Source organism: Mustela putorius, unplaced genomic scaffold (genome assembly GCF_011764305.1).
Source record: "Mustela putorius furo isolate JIRA1106 unplaced genomic scaffold, ASM1176430v1.1 tig00003859_pilon_pilon_pilon, whole genome shotgun sequence".
NCBI classification, from domain to species: Eukaryota; Metazoa; Chordata; class Mammalia; order Carnivora; family Mustelidae; genus Mustela; species Mustela putorius.
Genome location: NW_025422011.1, coordinates 32381808 through 32398506, shown reverse-complemented (window position 1 = coordinate 32398506; position 16699 = coordinate 32381808). Strand labels below are relative to the sequence as shown.

General features: G+C 35.9%; 1 protein-coding gene and 1 pseudogene across 3 annotated transcripts in view; one reads left to right on the top strand and one right to left on the bottom strand.

Annotated features, from left to right (window-relative positions):
- The window catches only part of SBF2 (SET binding factor 2), a 468206-nt gene that overhangs the window by 186014 nt on the left and 265493 nt on the right, over positions 1-16699 (bottom strand). For all 3 annotated transcript variants that reach the window (XM_004751963.3, XM_004751964.3, XM_045065843.1), the window contains 3 exons: positions 15551-15664; positions 14519-14647; positions 11061-11159 (listed from right to left, as the gene is read on the bottom strand). In XM_004751963.3, the coding sequence (XP_004752020.2) occupies positions 11061-11159; positions 14519-14647; positions 15551-15664 (342 nt within the window). The remainder of the gene's footprint in view (positions 1-11060; positions 11160-14518; positions 14648-15550; positions 15665-16699) is intronic.
- On the top strand, positions 7148-8582 carry LOC106005711 (annotated as a pseudogene).

Sequence of the window (16699 nt, the reverse complement as noted above, 5' to 3'; positions counted from 1 at the left end):
CCTATACATTCAACTGCCTACACACAGGATTTCCATTTGGATTTAAAGTAACATCTTAAATATACGTCCAAAATGGAACACTTACTCTTCATCTCTTCCAAATCTGCTTTCTACAGTGCTCCCCACTTTAGTAAATGCCGTATTTATTTTTCTACTCAGGTGAAAAGCATGGAGTCATCTTTAATGCCTTTCTCTAACATCCTATTATCCATTCTTCTACAAACCTTTTGGACTTTGCCTTTCAAACATGTCCATAATCTGACCACTTTTCATCAACACTGTGGTTGAAGCCAACATCTCTATATTACCACAGAAGAACAGTCTCCTGACTGTCTCTCTGCTTACGCCCTCACTCCCTCACTTACTTTATTCTTAACACTGCACAGAGTATGTCAAACCATCACCCAACAGCTAATCTGCTCATTCAAATGGCTCTTCATCTCACTGAGTAAAATCCAAAATTCCTAAAATAATTTACAAGATCTGGCTTTCCTATAGGACTGTGTCCTGTTACTGTTTCCTTCATTCTGCTCTAGCCACAGAGGCCTTCTTGTTCTCACCTCAAGGCCTTTGCACTTAACTGTTCCTTCTGCCTATCCCCCTACAATTTGAACAGCATCCTCTATCCCTTCCTGCATTCCTTTGTTCAAGTGCCACCTTTCTTGGCCACCCTGTCTTACATTATACTCCCTAACACACTCCCTATTACTCTTATACTTTTCTCCTTAACACTTACCACCTTTTCACATACAATAAATTTTATTTAACTTGTTTATTGTCTACCTTTCTCTTACTAAAATGAAACTACATGAAGGCCAACATTTCAGCCAATCAAAAAAATATTTTTGTCCTCTGCTGTATTCCTGTTGCATCCAGAAACTGCCTGGCACATAGCAGTTAGTCTAAACTACTTCCTACTCTTTCCTAATGAGTGGGACACAATGTTGAACACATGTTAGGCTTGCAATAATTGAATGAAATGTGTCAGTTAGTATTTTCACAGACCCTTAAGGCTGTGAAGGCTTTGAAGGCTGTGCTAAATTTTTATCTAGTCACCTAGTTAAGCAGGATTATATTTCAAATACTACAGGCAGAATGGAATCCATTTTTCAATGATGTTCTACAGAGAAGGCTTTTTTACCACCATTACCTTTTGCAACCAGAAAATGCCCTTTTGCCTCTGAACCTGTTATTCATGTTGTAGACTAAGCTCAATACTACTGCATATACTCTTCAGACAGTTAAAATGGACATTATCATCCTCTACTAGAGCTGGTCCCCACAATTCTTTATGGTTATTTGGCCCAGACCCTGATAAAGAAACAGTTGGGTCATGGCAGATGATATAGGTAGCATATCTCAACAACACAATGGAACTAATACTCTTTTAAATGTAAAAAAAAGCCTGGTTTCAAGTTTTTGTTCTACTCATTATGAGATACTGGGTAAAAAACTTTGCCTAAAGGATATACTTATGCTTCTCTTACAAGGTTCCTGAGAGGGTGAAGTCAGATATAAAACTTGTTCTTGCCAAAGTATCCTTCATTACTTTGTATGTTCCCTTTTCATCTTTAGCAAAGGCAGGGGAAAATAAATAAATAAATTTCTCTCCAAGTCTTCATGATCACCACTTTCTAAACTATATGCTGAAAAAGTGTTCTAAAATTATGCCTGGATTAACATTAACACACTTGTCTGTAGTTTCTGAAACTGTCCTTTCAAAAGTAGTATGTTTGTTTTTCCCTGTTCTTTAGGCACAATGTCTAAGATACTGTCTCAAAGTCACAAATATCAATTTTCTAAAACTCACAGGTGATTTTTTTTCAGGCTGGAAAGGTAATTCATGTGGATTTTGAGGTCTGAATCAGGGTCATTTAAAGTACATTCTTATTACTTCTGCTTCTATTCACATTTATTTTGTTTATAATAAAAACGAAAACCTCAAAATTATTTTCTATGATGTAAATAATATTCACTGTAACAAATTTTAAAACTTGGGAAAAAAATAGAAAATGAATCATAGTGATGCTAGTATCTTTTCTAACTCTATTTTAGCTATCTCTCTTACTGTATATTCTTCTATCTTGTTCCAAGAATGACTTAAGGTCATCTAGAAAAATAAGGATATACATATTATTTCTAGTTAAAATCCTGCAGTGTGGTTAAGTCCATCCTAAGCTTTATAAGGAAGACTAAAGATACCAAAATTGTCAAGATAATTCCAAAGAAGAGTAAGTGGAAAAGTCAAACTTCCCAGATATCAAAACTTCTATAAACCTATAATAATTAATTTAGTATGGCATTTGATATTGTTAAAGGATTAAAAAGGCTAATGGAGTAAAGAGCCCCAAAACAGGACTCTGTAAGAATGTAAGACAGGTGGCACTACAATTCAGAGGGAAGGATTAGACAAGTCAATGAGACAGTAGTACAATGAAGTATTTTTAGACCTGGTCTCTGATGTCAGACCTCTGTGTCAAATTCCAGCTTTGCCACTTCCTGGTCATGTGACCTGGTGCTATGTCAATTCACTCACCACTTGTGTTTTAGTTTCCTCATCTGTAATCTAGATAATACTATAGTACCTACTTCGTAAGGTTCTTGTGAGGACAAAATGAGTTGTTATAGGAAGGCTTTCAGAACACTCATATACACAAACTCCCCCAGAATAAATATGAAAGCTATTTTCTAAAAATTCAAAGTACATTCATTTGAAAAAATATTTATTCACTGCACATACTATGGTATCACACCATGCCTCTAAAACTTAAACTATATTGTACTCTGAGAATTCCATTATATCACCAGCTACTTACATTTCAAAAACAATAATAACTATAGTAAGGCTTAAAACAGAAATCACTTATTAAAGAAAATATATTGCTATTAGTCATTAATAGTGTTTTTCTTCTCATAAGCAATTTGAAATATTACAAACCAAATCTATACACAATTAAGACTAAAAAGTATTTTTTAATCATTTTAAAACAAAGTTCAAAGATGAAGCTATCCTAGAGCTGTACAGATAGATATTCCTCATAAAAATTCAGATTATGGGATAAAGTTACTGAATTATATTCAATTGTGTTTAGAAGATGCAAAAAGGGCTCATGCCCTTGAAATACAAGTATTGAGTTTTCTGGCCACTGTGTCTGTATACTACTGCCCTCTAACGGGCAGTGTGGTAAATATAAAGAAATATATTTGCTACCTTACACCAAACTTGGTCCACATAAGGACTTTTGAAAAGACAAGAAATGAGAAGAAGTTTAAGGCTCAGTGAACTCTGCATATTCTTAGAAACATCTGCTCTTACTTGGAATTTCAACTGCATTTGGGCAAGTCCATTGAATATCACTGAGCTCATTAAAAACCACAGCCCAATTTTGTTGTTGAACATCCTTGTGGAAACAAGGAAATTCATTATTTTCAATAGAATAAAGACGCTGCCAAATTTTCATCTTTGACTGCAGAGAAATGCAATTATAAATTACTAACCAAGAATTCAGGCAGCTAAACACTTAGGTGAGCATGGTAACAATTTTGTCCAAGGCAACCAAGATAAACTGCCCTAAAAAAGCCAGCAAAACACACTATTGTTTGGAGGGAATTTTAAAATTAGATAATGATTTTCAAGAAATGGGCTCTGTCATCTGCTTTGAGAATATATGACAGTACTGGGAAGTACAGTGAATTTCTCAGACTTGAAAAAATGACACACGTACCATCTGGTCTGGAAACGTGGAATTTTCTTTTCTTTTTTTTTTTTTTTGGCAAGCCAAATGAGAATATGCCTAGGGCTTATGGAAAACAAGGCTGAGAATGCACTTGAAATAAAAGCAAAGCAAACAAAATAAAACAAAAGCCCCAAACCCTTCTTGAAATCCAAAGTGGGCAACACTGGGGAAAAAAATTTCTTACTGTATGTTGGTCTCAGCAGTCAATGACAAATCAATGAGACCTTGTTTGCAGCTACAAAATTTGCCAAAATAATTTAGGTTATTTAGTAATTATTTAATGTGTATAAATTACTCATAGAGCTGTATGGGATAGCAAGTTATACAAATCTTTACAAATACTGCTGAAACCAATACTATCACTAGACTAAGTCATTAAACATTGACAAAATGTAACTGTAATTTTTAAGGTTGCCTAGCTGTGAATACAATATTGATGGAAGGAAACATTCTCAATTTTCATCCTCAGGACTTTCAGTGATCACCCAACTGCATTAAAGTTGCATCCTTAATGCAAATAAATTTGGTGTATAACTTTAATATCGAATGGGCTGGTTGTCCTAAACCAGGGTTTCTGTACCATGGCACTATTAACATTTTGACTTAGATAATTCTAGTTTGGGTAGGTGGGTGGGTGGGGGGTAGTGGGTGTCTTGTATATCGTAAAATGTTTAGAAGGAACCCTGGCTTCCACATACTAGATGCCAATAGCACACCCTCTCCAGCTGACAAACAGAAATGTCTCCAGACATTGCCAAATTTCTAGAGAGGAGGGTTTGCCCCTGTTGAGAATCATTGCTCTAATTTATGATTCAAGATAGAGGCTTTATATTCTAAGACAGGTACTCCTTTCACAAGTTCCAAGGGAGCATGTAGTGACTAGGTAGGAGACCTATACTTTCACTCACCTGCTGACATGCAAATTAAAACCATAAGATACCACCACACACCTATGAGAATAGCTTAAAACAAAACAAAACAAAACAAAAAAACAACCGAGGATACCAAACGTTGTTAAAGATGTAGGACAGGGGCGCCTGGGTGGCTCCGTGGGTTAAAGCCTCTCTGCCTTCGGTTCAGGTCATGATCCCAGGGTCCTGGGATCGAGCCCCACATCGGGCTTTCTGCTCAGCGAGGAGCCTGCCTCCCCGCCCCCCTCTTCCTGCCTCTCTGCCTGCTTGTGATCTCTGTCTGTCAAATAAATAAATAAAATCTTTAAAAAAAAAAAAAAAGAAGTAGGACAAATGGAACTCATATATGTGGCTGGTAGGAATGCAAAATGGTATAGATATTTGGGAAAACAGTCCAGCCGTTTCTTATAAAGTTAGTATTTTGTTACCATATATCCCAGAATCTTAACTTCTGAGTATTTATCCAAAAGAAATGAAAATTTATGTTCACACAAAAACCAGTGCAAAACCAGTGGTTTTGTTCATAATGGCCAAAATTGCCCTTCAGTTAGTTAAAAGATAAATACAAGCTTGATACATCCATATAATGGAAAACAACTTAACAACGAAAAGGAATAAACAACTGATACATGCAGCAACACAGGAGAATCTGGAATGCATTATACTAAGTGAAAGAAACCAAACTCAAAAGCTAAATACTGACATTACAGAAAAGGCAAAAACTTCAGAGACAGAAAACAGATCAGTTACTAAGAGTTTGAGGGGGCAGCAGGAAGTGATTATAACAAATTAAGGAACTGTGGGGGAGGGTGACAAAAATGTTCTATGTCCTTATTGCAGTGGTGATGGTTGTATAGCTTCATTCATCAAAATCTAGAGTACATTTTAAAAAGGTTAATCTTACTATACGTAAATTGTATCACAGTAAACCTGACCTAAAACTGAACAAATAAATCAGGTAAGACAGGGGAAGAAGGTGTGACTTTTATGCTTCGGTTAGGGGCTTCATTTTATCACAATAATCTAAGTAAGTTGTTTATGGTTTAAGACTAAAGATGATCACAATATTTTACTTTCTTCCTATAACAACAATGAAATCCTTTAATTCACAGTTGGCAAAGAGTACAGATATCAGTGTAGATTAAATTCGCCTGGTAGTGAAATTAACTTTATGCAGAAATGTAAAGGGTATAGACTCTATATGATTTACAAAGGCTCTTCCTGTATGTGGGCTTTAAATCCCATTAGGATTTTAAGATCTACTCACTGTAATCCTGGGCAATGAAATATTCTTAGGCATAAATAGAAATTTTACATTAATTTATAAGAAAGGCCAAGTCTTCTCATTTTTCCTTCGAGTTTTAAGAAAGCTGTCAAATTACACAGTCTAACAAATATTTACATACCATTGCATATACAAAACAAATTAGAAAAACTGTACCACGTAAAATAGCAAAACACATGTCCAACTGATTTCTTGATGCCTTGGAATGAAGGTTGTATAAAGCTCTTATCTTGGCCTATCTTAACATATCATTTTGTGTGTAGTTAGTGGTTCTTTATAAATGTGTATGAGAATCATAGAAACAAAACCACTAAGTAAATAAACGTGCTGTCACAAAGACATAAAGATTCTGAAAGCCAAAGTGAGCGGACTCAGACCCAGTATTATTAACTGAGAATGAAAAGAAAAGCTGTATAATGAATGACTGGTAATCTTCATGGTATAAACCTTACCAACACTGAACACAATTTGTCTCAAATGGAGTTATTCCCTTCCTTCTCCTTCATATCCCCTTACCATTCCCCTCCTCTACTTACGTCACCAAGTTCTTTCCTTAGTTATTTAGGAAGCTCCAGAAAGTTAAAAGAGCACCTTAACCCAGTTATAATTCATCCTACTCATGTTTCCTCACATTCTGACTCTGAGAAGAAACTGAGAAATTAAGATTCATTTTTGAGTACTTCAAAGATAAGTGAAGCAGAGAGACTAGGTACCATACCCGACTTCACTGTAACAGTATTTACAAACATCTAAGTGGAATCACCAGGTCTCAATTCTAACCCAATAATAAGGAAACAGTCAAATTACATGGTTGGTTCTTGCCTATCATTAGGGAATTTTAGAATGTGATAAAAAAAAAAACTTACTAGTTAAAAATAGAATCATTTGGGGGCGCCTGGGTGGCTCAGTGGGCTAAAGCCACTGCCTTCGGCTCAGGTCATGATCCCAGGAGCCTGGGATCGAGTCCCGCATCAGGCTCTCTGCTCAGCAGGGAGCCTGCTTCTTCCTCCTCTCTCTCTCTCTCTCTGCCTGCCTGTGATCTCTGTCTGTTAAATAAATAAATAAAATCTTAAAAAAAAAAAAAAGAATCATTTGGATCATTTTTCTTGCATTGAGACATCCTCCCTCCCTCCCCTAGACTTCCCGCATGCCCCAAGAAAGTAACTTTACCATGATGCTCTGCTTCTTAACTTTGTAATGTATTTACTTCAGAAATGTCGGGACCATGTGGAGTTTATAATCTTACAACTAGAAGGAATCTCAAAAAGTCTGATGACAATCCATGGGGATATTCTGAAATTCTCACTCATCATGTACATGTATCCTCTTTTGGAGGATATTAGGGGAATCATGTACCTAGAAATTGTTTCGCACTAGTAGACACCTAATAAATACATACTGAAAGAATGGAATTGATCAAATTAAATGGAATAGAATTAGACTGAGGGATAAAAGCCCAATAAGGGTTAAAAAATGTAGAGTACATTTGAAGAGAGATTTAGGTCTCCTATCTAGTAATACAGTCTCTCACGGTGATCACTTTAAAAGCATTGTTTTTAGGGGCACCTGGGTGGCTCTGTGTTAAGCCTCTGCCTTCAGCTCAGGTCATGATCCCAGAGTCCTGGGATCGAGCCCCGCATCGGGTTCTCTGCTCAGTGGGGTCTGCTTCCTCCTTTCTCTCTGCCTACTTGGGACACTTCTCTGTCAAAAGATAGATAGATAGATGATAGATAGATAGATAGATAGATAGAACTTTGTTTTTAAAGGATAGGTGTGGTTAATGTTTTACATTTACCTTTAAGAAAGTATCATTTTTAGCTGCTTGTGCCTTTCCCGTGCCAGCCTCCTGCCCACCAGGACTGCTAGTGCCCAGGATCCTCCAACACTTCCCTCCAAATCCAGGCAGGCTGCTAGGGCCTGCAGGGAGATGACTTGGCCAGAGGCACCCTCCACCTGTGCCACAGCCAAGTGGCTGCCCTTGCTTCCTCCGGAAAAGAACTAAGCCTTTCTGTTGGGAGCCTGCAGCTGGAGCACAAAAGGAGAGATTTCACCTCTTGTGGAGAAAACAAGAAGCTCTACTTTAAGACCCATACCCTAGTACATTTACTCGAAGAAAATGGGTTCACAACCTAGTAAACAGAAATCACCATCTGTGTGTTGGTCAAGATCAGGGACATCAGCATGGATATTGTCTACAAGGATATGGTAACCAAGATGCAGCAGGAGATGGCTGTTCAGCAAAGAAGACCTTAGACTGCTAATGTGAAAAATGATATTATTTTGGAGAAGAGTGAATTTTCAGCCCTCAGAGCAGAAAAAGAGAAAATAAATCTTGAACTACAACAGTTAAAACAAGAAATGAATGAAGTAATCAAAGTCCAAACAGATAGCAAATTAGACTTCAATCTACACAGGGGAAGAATTGTATTTGTTGAATGAAAGGAAGCTTCTGGATATGAGGACAGAAATGGTGTCATTGCATGCGCAGCAAGACGGGGCTGTCACCCAAGGAAACAGGAAGATAGACACTAAGGTCACTGGCCTCAAACCATATTGGGATCGCACAAGCTTAATAACATTAAATATTTGGCAGGGTCTGTATTTATGTGCCTAACAGTAGCTCTGGGATTTTATCACCAGTGGATATAATTAAGTGTCTATTTAATGAGAAAAAAATGTATAATTATTACTTATTTTATTGCAGTTTTCAGTTTTGTGTCAGCTTAGTATAAGCTATGTAATGTAGTATAGCGTGGAGTATGTAGTGTAAACTATCATAAAACTTAAGTTCTAGGGGTGCCTGGCTGGCTCAGTGGATTAAGCCACTGCCTTCGGCTCAGGTCATGGTCCCAGTGTCCTGGGATCCAGACCCGCATCAGGCTCTCTGCTCCGCGGGGAGCCTGCTTCCCCTTCTCTCTCTGCCTGACTCTCCGCCTACTTGTGATCTCTCTCTCTCTGTCAAATAAATAAATAAAATCTTAAAAAAAAAAAAAAAACTTAAGTTCTAGGATGGCAAGAAAGGAAATTATTTTTGCATCAAAGTGGCTTGGCATACTTCCTTACACACACTATGTACCCTGTGATGTAACAGAGAGAAACCTGTGTGAGAACCACAGCTCTGGTCACTTATGGCTATAAAATTTTACGGTTTTGGAATAGTCCTATAAAGATTTAAGAATAAACATTCAGTTATTCAAGGGCTCAGTCCCAAAATCTCAAACACTAATTCCTATTTGATGTTTTACTACTTAAAAAAAAAAAAAATCCATCAGTAAATCACTCCCAGTGGGCAAGAAAAAAAAATTCTACCTTCAGTTTCCTCACGTATCAACATCTGCCCTGTTTATCTCACAGGGTCATTTAGAAGATCAAATGAGAAAGTACGTTAAAGTGCTTTAAAAAGAACAAAGTATAAAAGTCAGTCATTGGAAATATCACTATTTTTCCAGTTGGAGATGAGCCAGCCTAATGGAGGGAAAGAAAATAGGCTTAGGAATTGGATAGATGAAAGTTTCTGAATTTAAAATCTGGATTTAGTCACTTCATAGGCATATGATCCTGAGCCAACTATCCTCAGTAAAATAGGGATAACGACACCTATCTTAACACTGCGGTTGTGAAGATTACAGATGATGCCTGTAAAGTGCTTAATCCTCTGCCTGGTACATTGTGCTGAACACTCAATATTTATTATTACTATTACAATATGTCAACAGAAATTTCTCATGTGGTCATGCTCTCCATTAGTTCTACACAGTCATCACAAACCACCACAGAACACACATTTTACTTCTGACAGAACTCTTTTTGTTTTAGTGTTAGCATGCTAATCAAGAAATAGATTATACTGGACACAGTTTATACGTGAAGTGCAGGGTATTAGTCAAGGGATAAATTTTTTTAAAACTTCAGAAATAAAATTCATAAATAATTGAATAACATGAAACAAACACAATGTAGCATTCCTGTTTTTATCTTACTGGGTCTCAGATTTCAAATGGATGTGACAAAGCACTGACTTATGACCCAATGTCCAAAAAGGTCTATCTTTGAATAGATAATTTTAATTATTTGAATATAATTAAGATAAACCATCACAGTGATACTGACCCTGAATCTTTCTTAAATATATTTCCTGAAAAATGCACCTTCCCTCAACTTTCCTCTGGAAGATCATACTTTCTATTTACTTTCCTTTTCTCAGTAGGAGTTTCAACTCTGAAAAGCTTCCAGGTAGAAGTATGACTAGTAATCATTCGCCAAAATCCATTTTTCTACATGCACGTAATCTCCCCATCACCTTAGGTTCTCTTCTATCTTGGCATCTAAAAGATTACTTCACACTTTATCACATCCCAATCTTTATAACTTATTGCATTTCTTCTATATACGGAATATTTCCACCCTTGAATCTCTGTGGTCACTTCACAATCTGCTCTCTTTCTTTCAGCTTTTTACCCCATCTGCTCAAAACAATACAAACTCAAACAATTTTCCTGATTCAGCTGACAGTCACTGCACCATACTGAAGTGGACACATTGGTCAGTTCTAGTTCTGGTCTCCAGTGAGTCTAATCTTTATGTCTTAAAAATGAACAGTATGCACTTAGGAACACAGGATCCTAAATGAAAATCACAATGAGGGCACAAAACAAACTGGAAAACTGTGACTAAGATGTTTTCGTAACATAGGTGATTGACAGGAAAATCACTCTGAAAAATGAGTTCTGTTTTGATGCACAGTACCAACTGTAATATCTTGTAATTTATAATCCGAAAGGTTTTAAGTCAGAATAAAAAGATCCTTACTAGAATGATGAAACTTCTTAGTTTTTCAAACATAATAATTACATACTTTTAAAATTAATGACTGTCTGTGGTGCTTGGGTACCTCAGCTGGTTAAGGATTTGGCTCCTGATTTCAGCTCAGTTCATGATCCCATGGGTCCTGGGACTGGGCGCCCAGTAGGGGAATCTGCTTATCGGGGTATCTGCTTGAAAGATTCTCTCCCTCTGTCTCTCCCCTAACTTGCGCACACACTGCTTTCTTTCTCTTTCAAATAAATAAATCTTTTCAAAAAGTAAAATAAAACAAAATTAATGACTGTCTAAAATATACTTACTTACATTTTTGAATAGTTGCTCGGCAAGTTCTCTGACATGCTTTATTATCTTCAATGGGTTATTTTCTTCAACTTTAATTCGCTCTACTTCAAAAGCTACCAACTTGGAAAAAGAATGAAATGGCAAAACATCAACTCCAAAATATGCTAAATGAGAAAACTATGTGATAATTTCTTACAATTTGCAACTCAAAAAGCATCTAAAATATATGCTATTATTAAAACAAAGTATTTTACATTTTTACTGGGTTTCATCTCTATTCCAGAGTTACAGAATCAGTTGAATCCTTGGATGGTCTGGTGGTCTATCCTTGATGATTTGGGGCCCTATTTCTTCTTAGAAAAAGTCATTTCTGAAGCTGAGAGAGAACCTCTCATTTGAAAGGCCTCATTCGGAGGCCTTTCAGAATTCTCTCACTCGGAGAATTTCAGATGATGAGAAAGTCTCCAAACATTTCCCTAACTCACAAAACATGAACTAAATGTTCAGGTGACTAAATCAGGTGACTCAGACTTTAGTCCTAGCTCTGTTGACACTGTGATTTGGAACAAGTCACTAAAACTACTGAGCTTCAGTCTCTTCATCTCTACAATCAGATGGAAAAACAAAATGACCCTTGGTCTCCTTCCAGTTCTCAAATTATATAACTCTAATTCATTTCCCTACTAAACTAATTTACTGGAAGAACTGTGTGAGTGTATCCATTTCAAGCAGAGATAAGAATAATGACCAGAAAAAAATGAGTATGGGAAAGAAGAGTAAAAGATGGATTTTTTTTTTTATAAAGGGTATAATATAGGACTTTTCCTTCTAGAAACAGATTCACTGAAGCAGACAAACATATAAAACTCTGACTTCACCTATTCTAGGCTAGGAATCAGAGACTGTCAAACAAAGGCAAATATATCTTTCCTTCTAACAGGCCTACGTGATGGGAGTGTGGGGACAAGACAACACACAATGCAGGCTGCCTCTTAAAGGCTCTTAAATCTTCAGTGTGGTAGGCCGCCCTAAATTAGATGAAAACATGGATCCCTTCCCCAAGAGCAAATGCTATTTTTCTTTAAAAATGTATTTCAGGCAAATTAAATGACCCATGAGAAATTATTTAGGTCTGGCATCTCATTGCTTTTAGGCCTTTTGACTCAAATAGACATATAACCACTGGCTTTTAAGTAACATCAAATAGACACCAAAAATCATAACTGTAGGCAGAAAACAGAACTGGATGAATGCTAAGGGGAGACTTAGTAGAACTTAGCTCTTGCCTTATCGTCATTTCCAATCAAGAGGTTATATGTGTATCTTATATACATAGATATAGATAATAAATGATAAGTTGCCACCTAAAGCTAGAGACCTAACATAAAGCTTTATACAGACCAAGTGGCTTTCAGAGTCATTTACTCTGGGAAAGTTTGGAGGAAATGGTGAGGTAAGAGCAGAGCATGAAAAATAGGAAGCCATGGTTAGCCTGAAAGGTAGAGGGACAACATTCCAAGCAAGGGAAGGATCTACAAAAACAGTCAGAGATTATGGCAAACAAGTTTACTGTAAGCAATCACTCTGACTTAATAGTTGTGATGAAGCTGCCAGAAGGAGTTACTAAGAGAATTCAGATAGGAAAAATGGGGGATATATAAACCAATTTTACTTTTCAGAATGCTTCAGAGACTAATAAAATGTGAGAGCTAGAAAGGTCCTTGGAGAGCATCTCATATAACTCCATAAAACATTATGTATCAATTACTTAGTTCAGGATATAAAAGCTGACATATACTAACATCAGATAGTGATCAATCATATTAAATGTTGGTACTAGGGAATCAGTGATTAGTAATTGAACAGAAAGAACTGCTTACCATGGGGCAATCTCTCCTACATTTTCATATGCTTGGTGTTATTAACTAAAGTTTTTGGTGCAGGTCTCCATACTCAGAACTACAGCATGTGCCCATTCTTTCATTCTTATCTGTAATTACTTAACAATCTTTGTAGAAAAAAGATCCTTCTAAGGATCTTTAAGACCTTGATTCCTGTCTTCTCTATACAAAATAAAAACCACCTAGAAGTGCCTGGGTCACTCAGTTGGTTAAGCATCTGCCTTTTTGGGTCAGCTCATGATTCTTGGGATCCTGGGATCTAGCCCCACATTGGATTCCCTGTTCAAAAGGAAGCCTGCGTCTCCCACTCCCACTCTCCCTGTTTGTGTTTCCTCTCCTGCTGTCTCTCTCTCTCTGTCAAATAAATAAATAAATAAATAAATAAAAACAAAAACCAAAATAAAACCACCTGCAGGAAAACATAATCACTATTACTATTCTTTACTATCTTGGGTGCTAAGAGGGTTTTCTTTTTACACACTTTACAGAACTTTCACATTTATTGGTTCCAATACAGTACCCTTTTAGAAATTGCAATGGGAATAATATTCATTGTTCTACCCACCAGAATGAGCTGCTATAAATGCAGTTAAATGATAAATGGAAAGATGTGTTAAAATAAATCACAACTAACACAAAATAGTATCCTTATTTGGAGTGACATTTGTCCTAAATTTTCCCTTTATATGGCCAATTCCTTGAAGACAGAAACAAAATCTGCCTCCCATACATTTAAGATCTCCTAAGGGATACAGGCAAATGTTGATTATTGATTAGCATGAATGCCACTGAGCGAGGTTCATAGGATGTAGAGGAGAAAAGGAAATAAGATGAAATCAGGGAGGGAGACAAACCATGAAAGACTCTTAACTACAGGAAACAAACAGGATTACTGGAGGAGAGGTGGGTGATAGAAAGGGATAACTGGGTGATAAGACATTAAGGAGGGCACTGGTTGGTACATGCAACTGATGAATAACTGAACTCTACCTCTGAAATTAATAATACATTATGTGTTAATTAATTGAATTTAATAAAATACAATTTTAAAAAAAGAATGCCACTAAGCCAAACTATGGCTCTATAACACTAACAGACTAAATGTAACTGCAGTTTGAAATAACATACCTATATATTAAACCTAGACCTTTCTCTCTGTGAAACTGATAAAGGAATCCCTGTATTACTGCCTTCAAAAATAAGAGTTTTATTTATATAATCACTGTCACTTTTTCAAAAAGATTTTAATGAACTATTTAAATTCATTTGTTCAAGATGTTTATGTACTTCTGTGACATCCTATAGTTTCCTAATTTTTCAAATCCACATTATAAATACCAAGATCTAATAAGCATAATAATAAATAACACTTAGATTATTTGATATTCAATTTATAATATATTTAGGATTTTGAGCACTGGGTGTTAAATGTAACTAATGGTCTTGAACACTACTTCTGAAATTAATGATATACTATAAGTTGCCTAATTAAATTTAATTTAAAAAAACTACTTCTTTACTTTTAACCCCTAGTCCAATTTTGACTGTAAATATACACTCCTTTGATAAAAACTATACCTCATCAAAGAGATCACAGGATCTAAACGGAGGACCTCTTTCTGAAACAAAACCTGCAAATGCCATTCCATTGAGAACTTTAGTGAGGAAATCATTCTCAACCAAACCACGCTGCCCCAAAAAAGCTGTCTGTAAAGAAAGAAAAAGAGAAATGAATAATTTATCACTTAGTAATAGATGAATGGTCAAAACAAAAATAGAAAGATCAAAGCCTGAATAAATATCTTCATGCATAAATGTGTTATTATAAAATACATTCTCTCTCTTTTGATATCTGAAATAGTACATGTATTAGAAAGAATAAGAATGAGTTTGTCCATAAATGAGGGGAGAAGAAATAAAAAATTAACACACAATTAAAAAAAAAAAAACCCAATTTAGGCATGCATGAGAGGCCCAGGTGGCTAAGCAGCTGACTTGCTTTCAGCTCAGGTCATTTTCGCAGGGTGGTAAGATCATAGTTGGGCTCCGCACCCGGTGGGAAGTCTGCTTGAGATTCTCTCTCTCTCCCTCTGGCCCCACTGTACCCCCCATGCACTTTTCTTTCTCTCAAAAATAACTAAATAAATCTTAAAAAAAAGAAAAGAAAAGAAAAGAAAAACCAATTTAGAGTTGAATTTTAATTTTTGTACTTTTAATAACTTTCTCCAAAATAACTAAATAAATCATAAAAAAGGAAGAGAAAAAACAACTTAAAATTAAATTAACAAACTCTAAAGAAAAACATGTTGGTTCCATAGTGTCATTAAAAATCATCACCTACTGTGAAGTGTGTGTAAACCTGGCGATTCACAGACCTGTACCTCTGGGGATAAAAATACATGTTTATAAAAAAATAAAAAATTTAAAAAAATTTAAAAAAAAGAAGATAAAACATGAAAAAAAAATCATCACCTAATCTAAAAGCAGAGACTTAAAAAAGAACCACATTTGATAAACTAAGGTCATGGCTAAGAAAAAAGACAACCAAGTTGTTTTATAAATTAGAGGCCATGTTTTGGACACATACAAGATGGTAATGTATCATCTTACCTTGTGAAAATGTATTACTGGTTCTGCATGAATTCTTATAAGCTGTAGGCATGATCTATACCCTTGGAAAAGTTGTGCAAATAACCTAAGAAAAACTGCACGTACTTCTTTATCCTGAAAATATAAGAAGAAACAAGTTAGGTAACTGAATTTCTTTAAAAAAATGAAATATCACAAAGACAAAACGTTGAAAAGAACTTGAGAGATTCTTCAATCCATCTGTCTGCACTTCCTACACATAAGTCTTACTTATGACAGCCCTGAGTGGTGGGCATCTAGCCCATCCCACTGTTGAACAGGGTAAGCTGTTAAATAGTTCTTTTTTCAAGTGAACCAAAGAAAACTTGTCTCTAGTATATCCAATTTCCTCTCAGAAAAAGTCAGAGTCTCCCCCTTCACCAAGTTAGAGAAGAACACCTTTCCCAAGCCATTTGATTTTTATATCCATCAAATATAAAAAATTTATATATACACATATACATATATGTATAATATATAAAAGTCACAAATAGAAAAAATCTCAGAAAACTGTATCTTAAAGCTTATGAAATTCTTCTAAAGTTTATCCAACTTATAAAAATCTATTTCTATATTAATAAGGTATGACTGATTATTGATAATTCAGGTTTTAATAAAATCATAGTTTTAGAAATTAAAGGAAACTTACAGATTTATCTGGTCAACCCTTAGATGAGGAAATGCTCAAGGAAGCTTAAATAACTTATCAAAGGTATCCAGTTCTGTAAGGCTCCTGATTGGGCACAAAACTCAACTCCGAGAAATGCATTGGGCAAAACTTTAAATGGGTCTTTATTATATACTAATTCTTACTTACGGCTTCTAATTGGAACTATTTTCATCTACCCCTCAAACTCGACTCTCTCATTGTCAACAATATCTGTTTCCATTTTTTGTAAGCTTCCCCCTTATCCTTGCTTGGCCCTTTCAATTTGATACTTGGCATAGTTTTCCAGGCTATGACCCACACTTACTCTTGCCTCCTTAGGGGAAGTCTTAGCTGTACCCCATTCCAGTCAATGTGCTGCTCTTTGGCCCCTCTGAGAGCAGGTCACAAGATCAGTGAGTGAGAGTTCTAATTTCTAATCTGGTACATTTATTACTAGGCTGTACATCTGACTCTCGCTACAC